Source organism: Felis catus, chromosome D1 (genome assembly GCF_018350175.1).
Source record: "Felis catus isolate Fca126 chromosome D1, F.catus_Fca126_mat1.0, whole genome shotgun sequence".
Classification (NCBI taxonomy): Eukaryota; Metazoa; Chordata; class Mammalia; order Carnivora; family Felidae; genus Felis; species Felis catus.
The window spans coordinates 7,452,726-7,475,390 of NC_058377.1; the positions used below are offsets into that span (position 1 = coordinate 7,452,726).

At 38.8% G+C, this 22,665-nt stretch overlaps 1 protein-coding gene and 1 pseudogene across 1 annotated transcript in view; one reads left to right on the forward strand and one right to left on the reverse strand.

The window, feature by feature from the left end:
* Positions 1–22,358, forward strand: part of DDX10 (DEAD-box helicase 10) — a 278,794-nt gene extending 256,436 nt beyond the window's left edge. Inside the window, exon 18 of the mRNA XM_011286334.3 lies at positions 21,677–22,358. Coding sequence (XP_011284636.1) covers positions 21,677–21,854 — 178 coding nt within the window. The 3' untranslated portion in view covers positions 21,855–22,358. The remainder of the gene's footprint in view (positions 1–21,676) is intronic.
* LOC109491776 lies at positions 66–1,411 on the reverse strand (annotated as a pseudogene).
* Positions 22,359–22,665: the final 307 nt, after the last annotated feature.

Consider the following 22,665-nt stretch of genomic DNA (forward strand, 5'->3'; position numbering starts at 1 on the left):
TGATGCTTTTGAGATTTTCTCTATCTTTAACACTCTCGCACCCCTACCCCCAGTCAATGAAAGGGTGAAAGGGCAACTTTATTGAGGCGCCAGGGCCTTGGGCCTCAGGCAGGAGACTACCCTGTGGGCAAAGGAAGAGCCGGTGGAGAGGCCTTGTTTTACCTTCTTTTGGGGGTGCAGTTTGTTGGTGTGTCCACACTTCTTGCGACAATTCACAGCACAGGGCTGCAGGTAAGCATAGCATTGAAAACAGATCGTCTTGTTGCAGTTGCTTTTCTGGGTTAGCTGGAAAAGGGAAGGATTAATGATGCCACCCCTCAGATGAAGCACCAAGCTCAGAGTAGATTCTTTCTGGATATTGTAGTCTGAGCAAATGTGGTTACTCTCCAGCTATTTACTAATCAAAAGTCAGATGCTGTTGGTCAGGCAGGATACCCTCCTTGTCTTTGATTTGGGCCTTGACATTCTCAGTGGTGTCACTGGGCTCATTCTCAAGGCCACTGGTCTTGCCTATCAAGGTCTGCATCTCTGTCCACAAGGCCACTAACCCTGAGCCACTTGGCCACTTCGTTGAAGAGAGTCTCTTACCATTTTAACTATAATGTGTCTTGATGTGGATCTCTTTGGATTCATCTCTTATGGAACTCTCTCAGCTTCCTTGATCTGAATTTTTGTTCCCTTCCTCAGATTAGGGAGGTTTTCAGCCATTATTTTTTCAGATACTTTTCTGGCCCTTTTTCTCTTTTCTCCTCCTGGATCCCCTATAATGCAAATGTTATTCCACTTGATATTGTCACAAAGGTCCTTTAAGATATCTTCTCTTATAAAAGTTTCTTTTTGCTACACTATTTAGGTGAATTCCATTGTTTGCTATTTCAGCTTTCTGATGTGTCCTTCTGCTTTATCCAGTCTGCTGTTGAACCCCTCTAGCGTGCATTTCAGTTTTAGGTATTATTCTTCAGCTCTGTAACTTCTGCCTGATACTTTGTTATATTTTCTGTCTCCTTTGATGTTCTCACTGCATTCATCCATTCTTCTCCTGAGTTCAGTGAACATCTTTGTGAACATTACTTTGAACTTCTTATCAGGTGGATCAGTTATCTCTGTTTTATCAAGGTCTTTTGCTGAGGCTTTTTCTTGTTTTTTCATTTGGAGCATATTCCTCTATTCCTCTGTCTCCTCATTTTTCTGACTCTGTGTGTGTTTCTTTGTATTAGAAGGTAGGTAAATTACCTACCTCTCCCAGCCTGGAAGGAGTGCCCTTGTATAGAAGATGTCCCATGGGGCTCAGAAACAATATCCCTCCTGGCCACTTGCACCAGGAACCTGGGGTGGGGGATGTTTCCCCGTATGAGTTGCATGTGCCTGCCTGCAGTGGTGGGGCCACAACTGTGGCACAGGAGTATGTGGGGATGTTGCCCCGCCCAGCTGCATTGTGCTGCTGTGGCGCTGAGGTGGGCAGGTAAGACCTGGCCTGGCTGTGGTATGGAGGTGGGGAGGGCACTCAGCAGTGGGCACCCTCCAGTGCCAACAGGCTGGAGGAAGAGTTTCTAAATGGTGCCCACCAACAAGTTAGAATAAGACTTCAAAAGTGACTCCTACCCATGTCTGTATCCCTGGAGGGTCCGAACCAAGTTCCTGCTTCTCTGGCAGACTCTTCAAGATAACTAAGTTGGTGGTCGTCACATATGGCCCAGGCACTTTTCAAACGGGTGACTTTGAACCGGGTCCCGGAGTGAGGGAGTCCGTCATCAAGCCCTTTATGAGCAGGTTCTCTGTTGCCTGCAGATTTCCTACATGTAATGCCCATTGGTTTTTAATGGCATTTTGGGGGCTCACCTCTCCTTTGCAGGATCTAAGGGTTAGGTGCCTGATGTGGCAACCCGACCCCTCACTTCTTTGGGAAAAATTGTGTATCTTTGAGATTCTTCCTGATCATGTATCACCACACCTGGGCTTAGTTACTGTTTTGTTTTATATTGTTGTGGCAAGACTGTGTCTCTTTCTCTACTTGTTTCATTGCTACTCTTTTATCCTTTGTTGTGGAGGCTCTCTGTTCATCTGGTTATCAGGTCTTTTTTAGAGGGTATTATTTCATATGTACTTGAAAATTCGTTGTGACAATGGGAAGAGGTGAGTGTGGAATCTTCCTTTGCCCCCAATATCGAACCCTTCACTCCTGTAAGTAGTTCTTCAGTGGACGGCTTTGTTGAAGATTGGATTTTCTCTCTCTTGAAATCATTTGAAAGACTAGTGAAGAGTAAGACTAAACTGTAAATCTTTTCCAAATACCTGGAACAGTGGGGACATGTTTGGGTAGGGGTTGATCTTCAATATTGAAAACTAAGGAGTGAAAAGTAGTTTGAGGAGAAAAGCTGACTGTGCTTCTGGGAAGCACAAAATGTTCTACATACACATTGGCAGTGAGAGGAATACATAATATAAACCCAACTGATATGGGTGTTTAATTTTTTTTTTTAATCTGAGAGAAGAGAAATAATTATGTACGTTATGTCTTCTAAATTACTGCAGAACAGGGATTCTTAATCTGGACTCTATAGATGAGCTTTAGAGGATTCTTGAACGTCTTGAAATTATATGCAAAATTATGGTGTGGATGCATGCCACGTAGACACTCTTGTGCACTTATTTGGAAAAGGGGGCCATTTATTTTCGTTGAATTCTCAGGGGATTTATGAACCAGAAAAATAGAGATGAGGGGCCAGAACTTTTTGCCAATCCCAAATGACATGTGTGCGTTTTTCAGAAGGAAACATGCAAATGGATTGTTAGTGTGATTGCAGTCTCTGCCTTCTCTTTCCTTTTCACCACCCCCAGCCTTTTCTTGTTATTAGAATTTTGATCTAAGAGGACATCCTTTGCTCTTTTACTTGTGTTTGTTCAGTGAATGCTGAATGCTGAGCCAATCAGTCTTTTCTTGGACAATTTTCTTTTCCTACAAATCTGTTTTTAGTGCTGAGCAGCTAGGAAAGAAACATTAAGGACATGATGCATTTTAGTTCCATTTCTATATGCGGAAGACTTCACTATCACAAGGAAGCTGGACAGATTTTTTGGAATGTACTGCAGTAATTAATCTTCATTAGGACTGTTGCCATGGCCCTGTGAATTAAAATTTATGATAAGGGGGAAAGTCTCCGGGACAATATGTTTGAATGCCAGAGTGCCTATACTTAGGGAGAGGTACAAAGATTTCTGAGATTTTTTTGATGGTCCCAAGCTTATTTATTATTAGCTTAACATACTTTAGGGCAGAGTCCAGGTTACATTAATTGATATGAATGCAGAAGGAGAGCTTTATACAAAAGGGACACAAAGTGGACACTCAGGTGCTGACTCTTGGCTTTCCACCATAATTCAGCAGCATGTTGTAAAAAGAAACTCCAGGGTTTCTGTGGAAGTGAACATTCACTGCTCCCCATCTCAGTCCTCAGCTTCCTCATAGTTATATTAGTTAGCAGTTTCACCTGATTTCTTTCCTTTGCATTCCAGAAAAAGAGTAAAGCAAGAATTTGAAAAGATGCACAGACGCTATAGCAAAGGGAATGTGCTTTCTTCAGTCTACACCTCGTCCTGGTTTTTGTTAGATGTCTGAATAGGCTTGTGCGGTGATGGTGATCCTCTGTTTTATGATGTAACAGACCCCTAATTGTACATGAATAAATGCAGCTGCTACAGAAGTTAAGCGCTCCGACATGAGCAAGCCATCATGGTGCTTTCCGGCTGCAGGCTCTTTTCTAGTGTCAGGCTTACAGAAGCCCCAGTGATTCTGGCTGCCATTTTATCACTTAATAATTGGAACTGCTTGCCCCAGTGTCTTTGGAAGTTTAGTGCTCACTCTACTACACTGTGTATCTGCAAAGCCTGCATACTCCAGGGAAGAAGTTGACAGGATTTCCCAGTAGATCCTTTTCTTCTCTGGTGCCTTGGCCACAGCCATAACAGACAGCGCTTGGAACATTCTTGAGGCTTGGAGTAGTGGTTCTGACTGCAGCATTCTGTGCAGCCCAGGGAGTATGGTTTCCAGGTTACAGAGGACGTTCTGATCTCTTTTTATTGGAGGTAATTCACACATCATTTATTTAAAGTATGCTGTTTAACAACGAGCGGTCTTCTTGTTCGCGGCAAATACTGATTATGTTCTGTCTTTTTTTAAATTTGTTTTTCTTTTTTTGGTAATGTATTATTTGTTCTGTCCCTTTCCACTTGTGTAAGTCTGGCTAAAGCGACATAAGGGGCAGAGAGAATTAAACAAAAAAAAAAAAAAAATCAAGTGGTGTAAGACCTAGTATTTTACATGAAAAAGTAGTATATCAGTGAATTAGTCTCTCTCCTTTTGCCTTTCTGTTTTAATCCGTAGGAATTTAAACTGGGTCTGCTCCTGGAAGGATGGTCTCAGAGGCATCTGTATCTCAAAAATAGTTGCTCTAGCAGGTGTAAAATAGGAATTACCTGAACTTCTGTGGATCAAGAGACTGAATACCTTATTCACATACACCACTGCCTTTAATTTGGGAACCTTGATCTTTGTGCCATATTATCATGAACTTTGCAACATGGAAGAAGTAGTTTTGTGAAATTAAGTTTATATGAGAAGAGCAGGCTAATTGGCCCTGTGGGAAAACTGGTTTTTGGAATCCGATCTGAGTTTGAATCTTACGGCCTTTTTAAAATTTTGAACAATGGACAAGGTACTTAATCTCTGTGACCCTCAGTTTTCTTCACTGGTCAAATGAATATAATTCTTACCTTGCATGGTTATTGTGAAAATCTATTGAAGGTAAAAAGAAAGAGTATGATACATCATAGGGCCATTAATATATGATAATCCTTTTAATTATTAAAAGCAGAACTGTGATAGGAATTTTTAAATGCGTATGTTTTTACAAGAATAAAATTTAATGTCCTCTGGGATACCTGCTTTCCATTTTCTTCCTCATGAAAATCATTCATTACGATGTGGCAGGCCTTTGTTTAAAACAGTCTGCAAGAGCAACGTGGATGGAACTGGAGGGTATTATGCCAAGTGAAATAAGTCAGGCAGAAAAAGACAGATACCACATGTTTTCACTCATATGTGGATCCTGAGAAACTTAACAGAAGACCATGGGGGAGGGGAAGGGGGAAAAAAAGTTACAGAGAGGGAGGGCGGCAAACCATAAGAGACTCTTAAAAACTGAAGATAAACTGAGGGTTGATGGGGGGTGAGGGAGAGGAGAAAGTGGATGATGGGCATTGAGGAAGGCACCTGTAGGGATGAGCACTGGGTATTGTATAGAAACCAATTTGACAATAAATTATATTTAATGTAAAAAAAAAAAAAACAGTCTGCAAAAATATCCCATAGACTTGACTGACATAATAAATGATACGGTGACGAAAATGTCAGTGTCATGTATTCTGTTGATCATATGGATAGAGAGTCCATATTACCTACCGTATGGGAGTGTGGGAAGTGCCCTGACTCTGTGCCTGCCGTAGAGCTGTAAAGAGGAGAGACTTGATCCCGGTCTTCACAGAGCTTTGCCTCTGGGGGAGGTTGGGGGCGGGGTGACAGACTTAAAGAAGTAAACAAAAAGACGAAAAGAGTGGTTGCTTAGGACCCTGAAAGCCATGAGTGAGGATAAGGACAGAGGATCTGGAAGCGCTGACTTTGTATGAGATGGTTGGGAAAAACCTCTGTGAGGGGAAACCTGAAAAATTATTGAAAACCTTTAAGTAAAGAAGGAGTAATCATTCCGACATTCTAACCCTTAATTGCTGGGACAGTTAACAGAATTTAAATATTTTCTCTAACAGCCCAGTCGTGGCTCTACCCTTACACGTACTCCTGCCAGAGGAGATTCCTGGGCTCCTTCTCATCCCGTGTCTTCCAACCACGTGTGTGTCGTGACCGAGATGCTAGTTGGTTTCAGGCGAGTGATGAAGATAAGAAACAGCTGCTATTGTAGCCCAGAGCGTCGCAGCTCCCTGGAAAGGTATATGGCAGCATGACGTCTATGAGAACAGGAGAGTGGATGTGAGATGGTCCGAGTATTCCGACTGAACACTGGCCAGTCACTTCAGGTTATGCATTACAGCAGCGTGTTGTTCTTTGGGGATGAGAGGAGAAAACTAATACTTGAAGTTACGTTGATGGTGTAGCAACTCTTTTGCACTATGCAAATCTTTTTATGAGTAGGCTTTATTTTTGTAGCAATTTTACTTTTTACAGTAAAAATTTAATGAAAAGTAGTTTCCATATGTCCCCTCTCCCCCCGCAGCCTTTTCTATTACCTTTTATTAGTGTTTGTGACCATCCACGAACTTGTGCTGACACATCATTGTCATCCAAAGTTTATAGTTTACATTAGGATTCATTCTTTGTGTTGTACCTTCTATGGGTTTGCCTGCCTCTCTGTTTTTATCTCATTTTTCCTTCCCTTCTCCTATTTTCATCTGTTGTTTTTCAAACTCCACATGAGTGAAATCATATATTTGTCTTTGTCTGACTTATTTTGCTTAGCATAATACACTCTAGTTCCATCCACGTTGTTGCAAATGGCAAGGTTTCATTTTCATGAATATTCCATATTGTGTGTGTGCTTGTGTGTATGTATACACCACATCTTTATCCATTCATCAGTTGATGGACATTTGGGCGCTTTCCATACTTTAACTACTGTCAGTAGTGCTGCTCTAAACCTAGCATTCATGTGCCCCTTCAAATCAGCATTTTTGTATCCTTTGGATAAATAGCTAGTAGTGCAGTTGCTGGGTCGTAGGGTAGTTCTGTTTTTATTTTTTCGAGGAACCTCCACACTGTTTTCCAGAGTGGCTGCACCAGTTCGCATTCCCACCAATAGTGCAAGAGGGTTCCCCTTTCTCCACATCCTCGCTAACATCTGTTGTTTCCTGAACTGTTAATTTTAGCCACTCTGACAGGTGTGAGGTGGTATCTCATGGTTTTGATTTGTATTTCCCTGATGATGAGAGATGTTGAACATCTTTCCATGTGTCTGTTAGCCATCTGGGTGTCTTGTTTGGAAAAGTGTCTACTCGTGTCTTCTGCCCATTTCTACAATGGATTATTTTGGGGGTGGGGGTGTGGACTTTAGTAAGTTCTTCATAGATTTTGGATACTAACCCTTTATCCAATATGTCATTAGCAAATATAAGAAGACTATTTTTTAACTTTTTATTTTCTCCTTGGGGAATAGTGAGCATGGAAATCATTATTGAATGGCTTTCTTACAAGCCTAACAGGTAAAACTAAAAAGTAGAACTAACCAAACTCAGAAATTTCTCTCTATGGTCCAAGGTCCATGGACCACAGTTGTTGAGTCTAGAACAGTGGCTTGCAACATTTTCATCATCACAGAGAACTTTTGCTTTCAATGTTAATGGCTCCTATGTTGTGAAAGATTTTTGTGTTTTAAGAATGTTAATAAAAAGTTAATGTTTCACATTTCTTTTTTTGACAAAGGCAATTTCCAGTTCAGTCAAGTGTTTGCAAAGCTCAGTTATTAAAATTGGAGCTAGAACTTGGTCTCAGGCATGTAGTTGTGGGTGTTTTGAAATGCTGAAAGTGACTCGTCCCCCATCTGTCCTGACAAGAGAAATCTTCCCTTTCCCCATACCTCGGTGGATCCAGGGGCCCATGTTGAAGTGTTTGTGGCACACCTACCCTCATGCTTCTGAGCTTTGTGGAATTACAGAGAATAATTGTAATTATTCTTTGCCCAGAACTACTTTTCCCTTCAAATATAACTTTCTTTTTTATTGCATAGAGTAATACAAGCTTGTTACAGAAAAATGAGAAGATACATATACAAGCAAAAAAAATAATCTAAAAAAATCTTCCGGCTCTTTTTCTCTGCAAATATACATACAAGCCTTTGTTAAAGATGGACTCTTGTTCTGTATTGGTTTTGTAACTGTTTTCAGTGTCAATAAAGAAATTCCTGCAACACTGTTTTTAATTGCTGCATAGTGTTTTCATTTTTAATTTTATAACTTATTTCACAAATGAGTCCCTTATGATTGGATGTTTGGGTTTTCAACTTTCTGAGATTACATATAGTTTTGCCTTCAGTGTTCTGTAACTAAATCTTTATACACATCCTTAATTATTTCTTTGGGATAAATTCTCAGAAGAGAAATTGCTAGGTAGGCATACTTGAAAGACTTTTGAAAGGTGCCACCAGATTGCCCTCCAGAAAGCTTAGTAGTAATCTGTATTCCCACCCAGGAGTTTTTACATTCTAATTAGGAGTTATGATGCATACAGGTGAAAAAAAAATCATTTTAGTGTTAGAAAGTAGTAATGCTAAGTGCAAAATTACTAATCAACAGAGTTGTAGGCATTCAGAGGAAAGAGATCATTTTTAATAAGGGAGTTTGGGTACCTTTCATGGAAGATGAGAAATTGAAGATGGTTTTTTTGTTTTGTTTTGTTTTTTATGTTTGTTTTATTTTTGAGAGAGAGCACAAGCAGGGGCGGGACAGAGAGAGAGGGAGACACAGACTCCGAAGCAGGCTCCAGGCTCTGAGCTGTCAGTACAGAGCCCAATGTGCGGTTCGAACCCCCAAACTGTGAGATCATGACCTGAATCAAAGTCGGCACTCAATCGACTGAGCCATCCGGGAGCCCCATAGAAGTTGAAGATGGTTCTTGAAGCAAGGGAGGGATGAACAGGAGGGAGGTACCCCATTGACAAGAAGGGCACAGGTGGGACATACAAGAGGGCTCTCTAATCTAAACAAGGGCCATATTTGAAGAGTCCAGGAAGAGGGGCCAGGAGGAAGGTTGACCTCATCAGGTTAACTCCAGGTGTTCCTCCCTCTTTTGTTTCTCATGAATGTACTTAATACAGGCTATACTCATTCTGGGTGACTAGGCAGCTACAAGTACCTGAAAAAATTAAAATGTGGAAACCAGCAAATCAAACCTACTGTAAAATCTGTTCACTTTCTGGGAGAATTGAGTTTTGGGTTTAGAAAACTTAGAAAATAAGAAAGTTATATTCCATTTAAAACTCAGTAATGTATTTATTAACATGTTAAAGTTGAGTTCACATTTCAGTGTTAAATCCTTTTTTCTTATTATCAGTGAATAAATTGGTTTGCATGTTTACATTGGGTATTGTGATGTGCTTCCATGTAATCATTTTCACTTAAATTTCAAAGCCATTGAAGTAACATTTCCCTGTTATTGTTGGTTCAGATTACATATTACAACATGATATTTTTCTTTGTGTTTTGTTGTATGATTAGTTCTTTAAATGACACATCAGACATTACTAATTAAGCCTCTCTATTAATTGGATTATTGAAAGATAAATAGTTCTGAATTATTTTGCTTTGGTGGTTTTGTGTTTAGAACTATAGTGGGGCTTTTAGTGCCCTGAGCCGTACTTTTGCTTTTTAAGCTGTGTTATATCAGCCAATATATTGTACTGTTACAATGTTGAGCAGTAAGATGGCCCTTTTTGACACTGAGTTCATAGATTTGAAGTATGTGGAGATAGTTTGACACTTTACGTCCCATAGAAATACTGAAATAAAAATAAAATGCAGAGCTCAGGCCCAGACTCTTGGCCCTGTTTTGTAGGCCACCTCCTAGTTGTCAGTTCATACTGTGAGCTTCCTTACCTCCTTCAGTCCAGTGGAGTAAACTTACTCCGAGAAGATTCACAGGTGTTACTGCTGTCTCTCACCTGTATCATGGTTCTTCCTTCCAGCAGACCTATTTTCATAATGTCCCACCATGTGATTGGTAAATTGTATCAATGATGTGCTACCACAGGTCAGCTAACAGAACTCTTGATTGGGAGGCACAAGAGCCCCATCCAGCAATTGCAGATAATAGTTAAAGAACCAAGAAACTAGAACTAACTCACTGTTACATGCAGTATTAGGCTGTCGACCAATCCTAAGGACATCCGAGGTCTTAATTAGATTCAGTAACTCCCCGGGGAACATTAACTATACAAGGTCAGAACCCTTCCACTTGATTTATCAGGATGTAAATAAAATAGAGGTTTCTAGTGCCACGCAATTTCCCCCAGCTTTGTTGAGATATAGTTGACATAGAACATTATGTAAGTGTAAGGTATACAGCATGTTATCTTGATATACTTATATATGTTGTGAAATGATTTTCACCCTAGTATTAGCAAACCCTCTATAGCATTACATAGGTATGTTTGTGTGTGTGTGTGTGTGTGTGTGTGAGAGAGAGAGAGAGAGAGAGAGATGATAACATTAACCATTTACTATCTTAGCAACTTTCAAATATCTGATAAAATATTGCTGACTATAATCACCATGTTGTACATTAGATCCCCAGAACTTACCTTAAAACTGGAACTTTGTACCTTTGACCAGCATCTCCCCATTTCCCCTACCCCTCAGCCTCTGGTAACTACCATTCTAGTGTCTGGTTTCTGTGTTCACCTTTTTTTAGATTCCACGTAGAAGTGGTATCATACAGATTTCATCTTTCTCTGTCTTACTTTTATTTCACTTAACGTGATGCCCTCAAGGTCCATCCATTTTATTGCAGATGGCAGGATATCCTTTTTTCTCATGGTTGAATAATATCCCATTATGTATATATAATATGCTATATCATCCATCCACCCATCTGAACTGAACACTTAGGTTGTGTCCATTTCCTGCCAGTTGTGAATAATGTTGAAATGAACACGAGGATGTAGAGAACTCTTGAAGATCCTGTTTTCATTTCCTTTGGGTAATATACCCAGAACAGGGATTTGTGGATCATTTGGTAGTTCTGTTTTTAGGAACCTCCATGCTGGTTTCCATAGAGGCTGTACTGATTGCATTCCCACCAACAGTGCACAAAGATTCCCTTTCCACGCTCTCACCAACACCTTGTTATCTCTTGTCTTTTTGATGACAGCCATTTTACCAGGTATGAGGTCATATCTCATTGTGGCTTTGATTTGCATTTCCCTCTTAATTAGTGATAATTGAGCACCTGTTCTTGTACTCGTTGGTCATGTGTATGTGTCTATTCAGTTCCTCTGCCTGTTTTTTAATCAGACTCTTTGAAGGGATTTTTTTTTTTTTTGCTATTGAGTTATAGGACTTCCTTATATATTTTGGATATTAAACTTTTATTATAAATATGGCCTGTAATATTTTCTCCATTTTGTAGGTTGCCTTTTCATTTTTGTTTTGCTGCGCAGAAGCTTTCTACTGTGATGTAGTCTTACTGACTTTTGCTTTTGTTTATAGTGCTTCTGGCATCATATCCAGAAAACTGTTGCTAGACCAGTGTCACAGCGATTTAGCCCTGTGTTTTCTTCCTGGAGTTTTATGGTTTGGAGTCCTCTTTTTAAGTCTTTAATTCATTTTGTGGTTATCCAGTTTTCATGCCCCCTTTTATGAAAGAGACCATCCTTTCTCCATTGAGTATTTTCTGCTCCCTTGTCAAGTATGAATTGACCATATGTGCAAGGGTTTATTTGTTCTCTGTTGTGTTGGTCTGTGTGACTGTTTTCTGTGTCAGTACCATACTACTGGTTTGATTACTTTAGCTTTGTAGTATAGTTTGAAATCAGGATTGTGATACCTCTGGATTTGTTCTTTCTTAGAATTGCCTTGGCTTGTTGGAATCTTTAGTGAGTTTATGAATTTAGGATTATTTTTTTCTATTTCTGTGAAAAATGCCATTGGAATTTTTATAGAGATTTCATTGAATCTATAGATAGTTTGGGGTAGTATGGGCATTTTAATGTATTAATTTTTCTGATCCATGAATATGGGATATCTTTCCATTTATTTGTCTTTTTCACATTTCTTTCATCAAAATCTTACAGTTTAGAGTGTATTGATAATTCACTTCCTTGATTAAAGTTATTCCCAAGTATGATTTTGATGTTGTTATGTTTGTAGGGGGTAATTTTTTTAAATTTCTTTTTCAGATAACTTGCTTTTAATGTAAAGGAATGTTAACTGAATTTTGTATGTTGATTTTTGTATCTTGCGACTTTACCTAATTTATTTATTAGTTCTAACAGTCTTTCGTGAAGTCTTTAAGATTTTCTATATATAAGATCATATCTACAAACAATTGCCATCTTAATTCCTTTCTGATTTGAATGCCTTTTTTTCCCCTTGTGTGATGCTTTCATTAGGACTTCTAGTACTGTGTTGAATAGAAACCATAAGAATGGGCATCCTTGAATTGTTCCTGATCTTGGAGAAAAAGTTTTCAGCCTTTACTGAGTATAATGTTACCTGTGACTTGTCATATATGGTTTTTATTATGTTGAGGCATATTTGTTCTCTACCCAATCTGTTGAGTTTTTGTCAAGAAAAGGTTGCTGAATTTTGTCAAATACTTTTCCTGCATCTATTGAGATGATTATATGATTTTTATTTTTCATTTTATTAATTTGGTATATCACATTTATTGATTTGGGTATGTTGAACCATACTTGCATCCCAGGGATGAATCCCAACTGAATCATCGTGTGGGATCCTTTTACTATGCTGTTGAATTAAGTTTGCTAATATCTTGCTAATAATTTTTGCATCTGCATTCATCAGGAATATTGACCTGCAGTTTTCTTTTCTTGTTACTATTTTTACCTGGCGTTCACATTAGGTTAGTGCAGTCCTTGTGAAACATGTTTGGAATATTCTCTTTAGTGTTTTAGAAGAGTTTGAGAAGGATTGGCGTTAATTCCTTTTTAAATGTTTGGTAAAATTCACTAGGGAAACCTTCTGGTTCTGGACTTTACTTTGTTGGCAGAATTTTGATTACCGATTCAATCTCCTTATTCCCTACTGGTCTATTCAAACTTGCTATTTTTTCATGACTCAGTGTTGTTAGGTTGATGTTTCTAGGAGTTCATTCATTTCTTCTAGGTTATCCAAATGGTTGGTGTATAATTAATCTCCAGGGGTCTCATGACCTTTTATATTTTTGTGGTATTGGTTGTTAAGTCTCCTTTCTAGTTTCTGATTTTTAATCTTTCTTTTTTCTTGAGTTAGACTAGCCATATGTTGGTCAGTTTTGCTTATCTTTTAAAAAAATTACTGTTTTTTTTAATCATTTTTTTATTTTGTTTTTCTGGTCTCTTATTTATTTTTTTCCTGATCTTTGTATTTCATTACTTCTGCTAACTTTGGACTTCATTTGTTCATTTTTTAGTTCGCTGGAGGTGAAAAGTTAGGTTGTTTGAGATCTTTCTTGTTTCTTAAGGTCAGCTTTTAACACTGTAAACTTCCCACTTTGGGAAGATGCTTTTGCTACATCTCACAAGTTTTGGTATCTTGTGTTTCCATTTTTAGAGATTTAAAAAAATGGTTTTTAAAATTTCTTCCTTCACCCAGTGGTTGTTGCGGGTCATGTTGTTTAATTTTACATGTTTGTGAATTTTTCAGTTTTCCTCTTATAACTGATTTGTAGTTTCATACCATTGTGGTGTTAAAGATACTTGATAAGATTTTAGTCTTCTTAAAATTTGCTGAGAGTTGTTTTGTGACCTGTCACATGATCTGTCCTGCAGATTGTCACATATGTGCTTGAGAAGAACTTGTATTCTGTTGCTTCTATATGGAATGTTTTCTCTATATATGTCAGGTCCATTTGTCTGAAGTATAGTTCATTTTCCACATTTCCTTATTGAAATGTCTGGATAATCTAGCCATTGTTGAAAGTGGATTACTGAAGTTCTCTTTTCTTGTTGTATTACTGTTTATTTCTGCCTTCAGATTTGTTAGTATTTGCTAAATATATTGTATTGCTCCGATGTTGGGTGTATATATATTTATGATTGTTATATTCTCTTAATGAATTGACTTCTTTATCATCATGTTATGATCTTTTTCATCTTTTGCTAATTGTTTTTGGCTTATGGCATATTTTGTCTCATAGAAGTATAGCTATCCCTGCTCTCTTTTGGTTTCTACTTGCATGGAATATCTTTTTCCAGCCTTTCATGTTGAGACTTTATGTCCTTAAAAGTGAAATGAGTTTCTTGTAGACAGTATATAGTTGGGTCTTATGCACCCAGCCACTCTATGCCTTTTGATTGGAGAATTTAATTCATTTTAATTTAGGATAATTATTGAAAGGTAAGGACTTACTAATGTTATCTCTTTTCTGTTTTGTCATTCCCTTGATTTTTTTTTCTTCCTCTCTTGCTGTCTTCCTTTTTGAATTGATTTCCTATAGAGATGTGCTCTGATTCCTGTCTCTTTATCTTTTGTGGATCTACTTTAAGTTTTTACTTTGTGGTTACCATGAAGCTTACATAAAACATCTTACAGATATAATAGTCTGTTTTATGCTAATAATGGCTTATTTCAATTGCGTACAAAAATTCTATCCTTTTACTCTGTTCTTAGGTTTTTGGTGTCACAATTTACCTATTTTTATATTGTGTGTTCATTAACCAATATTATAGCTATTGTTATTTTTTTATGTTTATTTTTGAGAGAGAGACAGACACAGTGTGAGTGGGAGAGGGGCAGAGAGAGAGGGAGACACAGAATCCCAAGCAGGCTCCAGGCTCTGAGCTGTCAGCAGAGAGTCCGATGCAGGGCTCGAACTCACGAACCGTGAGATGATGACCTGAGCTGAAGTTGGACGCTTAGCCAACAACCACCCAGGCACCCCCTGTAGCTTATTGTTATTTTTAATACTCTTGCCCGTTAACCTTTAACCTTCCATAACCTGGAGTTATGTGGTGAACACACCACCATATTACAGCCCTAGCATATTTTGAATTTAACTATATACTTGAATTTTCCAGTTTATTGGATAGTTTCCTATGTTTTCTTGTACTATGAATCCTTTCATGTCAGCTTGGATTCTTTCAGCTTTTGTTTGTCCAGGATAGTCGTTATCTCTCCTTCATTTCTGAAAGACAGCTTTGTTGGATACAGTATTCTTGGTTGGAGGTTTTTTCTTTTCATATCCTCCTATTCTCTCTAAACCTGTAAAGTTTCTGCTGAGTAATCTGCTGATAGCCTTATTGGAATTCCCTTGTCAGTTGCAAGTTTCTTTTCTCTCGCTGTGTTTAAAATTCTGTCTTTGTCTTTGATTTTTGACAGTTTTATTATGTGTCTTGAAGGAGATTTCTTTGAATTAAATTTGTTTGGGGACCTATAACCTTCATCAACTTGGATATCCACGTCTCTCCCCCAGCTGTGGGAAGTTCTCAGCTATGATTTCTTTAAATAGGCTATCTGCTCCTTTCTTCCTCTTGTCTCCTTCCAGGATTCCAGTGATTTACAGAGTGTCGTGGGGTTTTGTTGTTGTTGTTGTTTTTTGAATGTATGTCATAGGTAATGTAGGCTTTTTTCACTCTCTTTCATTCTTTTCCTTTGTTCTTCTCTGCCTAGATAATTTCAAAGTTTCTGTCTTCTAACTTGCAGATTCTTTCTTCTGCTTGATTCCTTCTGACTTTGATCCTCCCTTCTAAAGTTTTATTTTATTCATTGTATTCTTCAGCTGCAGAGTTTCCGGGGCTTTTTGGTAAATGACTTATATCTTTTTGTTAAACTTCCCATTTTGTTCATACATTGTTTTCCTGGTTTAGTTGACTTTTCTTTTTTTTTTTTTTTGTACCTTGTTGAACTTCCTTAAAATAGCTATTTTATTTCTTTATCCAGTAAATTGTAGATCTTCATGTCTTTGGGATCAGCTACTGGAAAATTCTGTGACCTTTCGGTGGTGTCATGTTTCCTAGATCAGTCAGTTCCTTGCTGTCTTCACATTTGTGGTAGCAGTCACCTCCCTTAGTCTTTACTAACTGCCTTCAAGAGAGAAATGTCTTCTGTCACCCCTGGGTCAGACAGGGATTTTGAGGTTTTCTCACCTGCTCCACACTTCTTGGCTCCCTCATGTGCAGAATTTTTTAACTTGTATGTCTTCTCTTGATCCTGCAACACATCAGGCCAAATGCTTCCAGCCTCCCTTTTGCTTTTCCAAGAATGGCACTAATGCTGAGGTGGTCTTTCCCTGACCTGCAGATTTGGGTGATGCTCAGCAGATACCTACCAGAGCTTACTCCCACCACCATCATCAGGAGCATGCACAGGGAGCCGGACGCAGGTGTAGGGGGGTATAGGTAAGGCACACAAGTGCTAGGGAGTGCCCATGGGCCACTTGGAGGGATCTGTGTGCAGGGCATCTCCACTGGTTCATGGGCAGGGTTCTTGATGGAATCCATGACACAGGAAGATTCACATTCCTTATTCTGAGAGTCCTGTCTGCCACTCTCCCAGCTTTTTCCTGCCTCCTGCCCCTAGCCATGCAGCTCATGATTTAGTATTCTGGATAGAGTGAGAGAGACATGGGCCTTTTTGGGCAGCATTCCGCACAGTGGGGAAAGCTGGGCACTCGCTCACCTGCTCTCTTTGCACCATGGGAAAAATTATGGACAAGATCTCTCAGCCCTCAGTTGTGCCATCTAGGGGGAGGGGTGATAGGAGTGAAATCATACTATTCCTCCTCCCCTCTCTAGTGTGCTGGAATTTCCCCCCTGGAAACGTGGATTTCCACAAGTGTTCCTGTCCATGGGTGTTTGTTTAAGATGGTGTTCTCCCACTGCCGAGAGGGGCTGGAGCCAGTTCACAACTTGGGATGTAGTCTGTTTACCTATTACCCAAAGCAGGGTTGGGTGAGACTCCTCTCAGGTCTCTTGGTGTCTAGTGCTGGATCCCACAGCTCCCACAAAAACACTTCTGTCCATGGAAGGATGCCACATGTTGTTGGGAGGGGACATGAACCGGGGATGTCTTCTTCAGCCATGTTGCTGACCTCACCCTCTAGTACTGCACCATTTGGAAGGGGCCTTTTCTGAAGAGACCACATTGTGACCATATTTTGCTTCCTTGCTTACCGTATTATTTTCTAGACTCATTACATTTTCCCCCTTTTAGGTGACTTACCTATTGAATATCCATATTGTTGTTTAATAATTAATTTGTTATACAAATTGCTACTTATTTGCTATGGCAAGTAGGATAAAATACCTTTCTGGAATTTGAACTGGTCCACAAAGCAGCAAAGCTGCTAATTATGAAAATATTTGTGTTACATAAATTTCCCATCTTCCTTTTATTATCTGAACCAGCTATTTCCTGCAGGGAATATAATGTTCAAGAGCACATTAACAAAGGATGCATTAGTAAAGCCTACTAATTAGGCTGTTTCTGATGAGCTGCTCTGAGGTGCTCTTGAAATACAGGCAGGGCAGAAATCAGTATTTCCTTGTACCAAATAAATCCTGGTACTCTAGCCCAGTGGAGCTTAAACAGGATGGGCAATACACAATCAGATTAAGACTCCATATATTTTCTTTTTTAAGGCCCTTTCCACTAAGAATTAACTATCTTTGCTAACTGAATTTCCCGTTATGGGGAATTCTTTTCACGTTTATCTCTTCAAGTACCCTTTGAAAATGCAGTTGTTTGAGGCTTGAAGTAATCTCATAGTGCTGTCTCATTTGTCTTTCCTCCGATGGTGGGAGAGAATGGCTGCTGAGTCAGAGCACTGAGCATTTCTGGGAGGTGAAATGGGAAATTATTTACGGCTTTGCTTCAAGCTGGGCATAAGTAGATATGCTGATTAGGCAAATTCACTCATAGCCAGGCATGCTTCTTAAGAAGTAATATTCTCCATTGAAATTTGAGCACTTTGTTCTTTTTTGGAATACATCATATGCTTGGAATATGATATTTCTGTGGATTTTTTTTTCTGCTTTTCTATTATATAACATCAGTGTAAGAATTTATTTGAAAGGAAGTAGTTTATAAGCAGAAAGGAAATTAACATGTATTGAGTATTACTATGTTCTTGATTTATATAATTTTAAGTAATTCTTATAGCAATTCTGCTAAGTAAATTATATAATCTTCACCTTTACAGATTGAGACTAATGCTTAGAAATGTTAGTTGATTAGCTAAGGTTTGACTGTGTTAGTGCCAAATCAGTGTTCTTTCCGCAGCTAATTCTTTTCTTTCTTGTCTTTCAAATACTAACTGAAGCTAGTCAGCTTATTGCTTTCAGTAACCTGGCTTTGGAGCTAAATTTAGAGTCCTTGGGTTCGAATCCTATGTTTATAATCTGTGTACAGTCATTTAATCGTAGAATGAAGCTAATGCTCCCCAACCAAGGATTTTCCTGAAGATAAATGATGTAGTCTGTATAAAGCATGTAGCACAGTGCCAGACCGTTAGCAAGCCTTTGACGAAGGGTTGCTACTATGAAGGCTATTAGACGGGCTTTTAGTTTTGCTTTAATCCTGCATCCAGTAATTGGGTCATCTTTGAACATGATGATGGTATCTCACAATACTTTGAGAATATTTTGCTGTTTTGCTTTTTCTTTTATTTTTAATGTATAAAGTGATTTCCTGTACCTTCAGAAACTAGCTTTATGTTTATGGTCTGTGCCTCAAGTGTATGCAGAACCCTGCAGTAACAATGGTGGTTTGGTTTTTTTAAATCGAAGTATGGTTGACACACAATTTTACATTAGTTTCAGGGGTACAACCTAGTGATTCCACAACTCTGTACCTTACGCAGTGCTCACCACAAGTGTAGACACCATCTGTCACCATATAACACTATTACAATAACATTGATTATATTTCCTATGTTGCGGCTGTGATTTATTCATTCCATTAGTGGTAGTCTCTACCTCCTACTCCCTCATTTCACCTGTCCCCCTGCCCTCCCTCTGGCAACAACCAGTTCTCTATGTTTATGGGTCTGTTTCTGCTTTTTGTTTGTTTTGTTTTTCAGATTCCACATATAAGCAAAATCATATGGTTTTTGTCTTTCTCATTCTGACTTCATTTAGCATAGTATCCTTTAGATCCATCCATGTTGTTGCAAATGGCAAAAGCTTTGTTCTTTTTTATGGCTGAATAATATTCCTATCTGTGTGTGTGTGTGTGTGTGTGTGTGTGTGTGTGTGTGTGTGTGTATGCCACATCTTTGTCCTTTCATCTGTCGATGGACACTTAGGTTGCTTCCATATTTTGGTTATTTTAAATGCTGCAGTGAACATAGAGGTACATGTATCTTTTTGAATTAGTGCTTTCATTTTCTTTGGGTAAATACTCAGTAGTGGAATCCTATGATATTTCTATTTTAATTTTTTGAGGAACCTCCATACTGTTTTTTATGGTGGCCGTACCAATTGACATTCCCACCAACAGTGCCCCAGGGTCCCTTTATCTCCATATCTTGCCAACATTTGTTATTACTTAATTTTTTTATACTAGCCATTCTAATACCTCATTGTAGTTTTGAATTGCATTTCCCTGGTAATTAGCAATGTTGAGCATCTTTTCATGTGCCTGTTGGCCATCTGTATGTCTTCTTCGGAAAAATGTGTATTTGGTTCCTGTGCCCATTTTTAAATTGGATTGTTTGGCTTCTTTGGTGTTTAATTGTATAATTTCTTTGTATATTTTGGATTTTAACCCCTTGTCAGATATGCCATTTACAAATATCTTCTTTTCAGCAGGTTGCCTTGTTGTTTGGTTGGTGGTTTCGTTCAACTGCAAAAGCTTTTTAGGTTGATGTAGCCCCAGTGGTTTATTTTTTGCTTTTCCCTTGTGTGAAGAGAGACATACTTGGAAAAACGTTCCCAAGGATGATGTCCAAAAGATCACTGCCTGTATTTTCTTTAAGAAGTGTTATTGTTCAGGTCGCATATTTAGGTCTTTAATCCATTTTGAGATTGTTTTTGTGTATGGTATAAGAAAGTGGTCCAGTTTCATTTTTTACCTGTAGCTGTCCATTTTTCCCAGCACCATTTATTGAAGAGATTGTCTTTTACCCATTGTATATCCATACTTCCTTTGTCATGGGTTAATTAACTATATAAGCTTGGGTTTATTTGGGGACTCTCTACAGTACCATACTGTTTTGAGTCCTATAGTTTTGTAGTTTATTTTGAAATTTGGGGTTATGATATCTCCAGCTTTGTTCTTCTTTCTCAAGACTGCTTTGGCCATTTGGGGTCTTTTGTGGTTCTATACAAATTTTAGGAGTACTTTTTCTAGTTCTGTGAAAAACGCCATTGGAATTTTAATAGGGATTGCATTGAGTCTGTAGATTGCTTCGGATAGTAGGAGTTTTTAACAGTAACTCTTCTAGTCTGTAAGCATAGTATATCTTTCCATTTATTTGTGCCATCTTCAAATTTCTTTCATCAATGTCTTATAGTTTTTAGAGTATAGATCTGTCTCCTCCTTGGTTAAATTTATTCCTAGGAATTTTACTTTGTTTTGTTTTGTTTTATTTTATTTTTGGTGCAAGTTTAAAAAAAATTTTTTTAAGTTTATTTATTTTGAGAGAGAAAGAGAGCAAAAGTGGGGGAGGGGCAGAGAGAAGGAGACACAGAATCCCAAGCAGGTTCCATGCCACCAGTGCAGAGTCTAATGGGGGACTTGAATTCACAAACTGTGAGATCGTGACCTGAGCCGAGATCAAGAGTCAGATGCTCAACTGACTGAGCCACCCAGGTGCCTCTTTTGGTGCACTTGTAAGTGGGATTGTTTTCTTAATTTCTTTTTCTGCTTCTCCATTATTAGTGTATAGAAATGCAACACATTTCTGTATACTGATTTTGTGTTCTACAACTTTACTGAATTTATTTCTGATAGTTTTTTTTTTTTTTGGTTGAGTCTTTAGGATTTTCTATATTTAACGTCATGTCATTTGGAAATAGTGACAGTTTTACTTCTTCCTTAACCAATCTGAATGCCTTTTATTTCTTTTTCTTGTCTGATTGCAGCAGCTAGGATTTCCAGTACTATGTTGAATAAAAGTGGTAGGAGTGGAATACTGTAATAATGTTTGTTTTTTTAAGACTATGTTTGGGTCTTAGATATAGACTTTAATTTATTTTTATTTAGTTATTTATTTATTTATTTATTTATTTATTTATTTATTTATTTATTTATTTATTTATTTTTGAGACAGAGAGAGACAGAGCATGAGAGGGGCAGAGAGAGAGAGGGAGACACAGAATCCGAAGCAGGCTCCAGGCTCTGAGCTGTCAGCATAGAGCCTGACACAGGGCTCGAACTCATGGACTTTGAGATCGTGACCTGAGCCGAAGTCGGACGCTCAACCGACTGAGCCACCCAGGCACCCCATTAAATGGAAAAAGTTTATTTGATGTCTTAAATAATTTGACATTTGAGGTTCTCTTTTACTCTTAACCTGTATATCACAACTTCATACAGAAGATGTTAGTATCTGGTATCCTGGTGTCTGTTAGCTTACAGATTGCTACCAAAACAGTAATCTAACTTTAATACAGGCTGTTTGCCGCGGCAGGACAAGCACAGATAGGAGCCAGAGTGCAGGCCATCAGTGTCCCCAGGTTGTGGATGATATAACTGTAGCTCCCTAGAATTGTGAGGATTGGATGAGACAGTGCCTGTGCAGTGCCTGGTGCATGGTAGGCCTTCTGCTCCCATCTGTTAATAGGAAGGTACTTATGACATACAGATATCCTGATGTTGTTACAGTTTCTTTCTCTCTTGAGTAATAATACCACTTTACCAACTCTCTGTTATTGGTGATTTTGTCCTATTTTAAGTGTTTGATTTCATAATGGATTTAGTTGTTTATCAAGTAAATCGTTGGATTTGTTCCCACCAGTGATACCAAGAAGAAGCAGGGAATGAGGAAAAGGAACAACAGCGAAGTGGAAGACGTGGGACCCACGAGTCGTAACAGAAAGAAGGCCAAGTGGGAGACCTTAGAGCCTTTGGACACAGGCCTGTCTTTAGCAGAGGATGAAGAGCTGGTGTTACATCTGCTCAAAAGTCAAAGCTAGATGCTCCGTGCTCTTCTCCTTGAGACCTCTGGTCATGATTATGTGGACAAGAAGTTGAAAAAAACAGTTGGCTTTGGGGCACTTAGGTAACATGAGTCCCATGCCCAAAGGATCTGTCCTCGGACCAAAGCAGTTCTGTTTCTAAGCCCCTTTCACGGGACATGTTTGTGCCATCCCAGAGCAAACTCAGAGTGAGGGTGGATTGCAAAGTTTCTTGATCCCATTTTCCAGCATGTGCTCTGTTAGATCTTATCCGTGGATTCCTACATCTTGTCACTCAAAATGCTTCCTTTGTTTTACCGACAACTTCCGGAGACCTTGTTTCATTGTTAGAAATTCCTATCTTGCTTACCATACAGAAATTTCTGTGTATTATTAAGCAAAATTGCTCACATTTTTGATGTATTTAATATCTCTAAAGAGACAGAGTAAGATGGACCAGTCCCGAGAAAAGAGTATTTTTGAATTGCAACGATCAATAATAAACATATTTCCTATAAAATACTAATGTTTTCATTGTGTCCAGTAAATATAAGAGCACTCTCAGGGGCGCCTGGGTGGCGCAGTCGGTTAAGCGTCCGACTTCAGCCAGGTCACGATCTCACGGTCCGTGAGTTCGAGCCCCGCGTCGGGCTCTGGGCTGATGGCTCAGAGCCTGGAGCCTGTTTCTGATTCTGTGTCTCCCTCTCTCTCTGCCCCTCCCCCGTTTATGCTCTGTCTCTCTCTGTCCCAAAAATAAATAAATGTCAAAAAAAAAAAATTTTAAAAATATAAGAGCACTCTCAGGGCAAGATCCCTGAGTACAATGCTT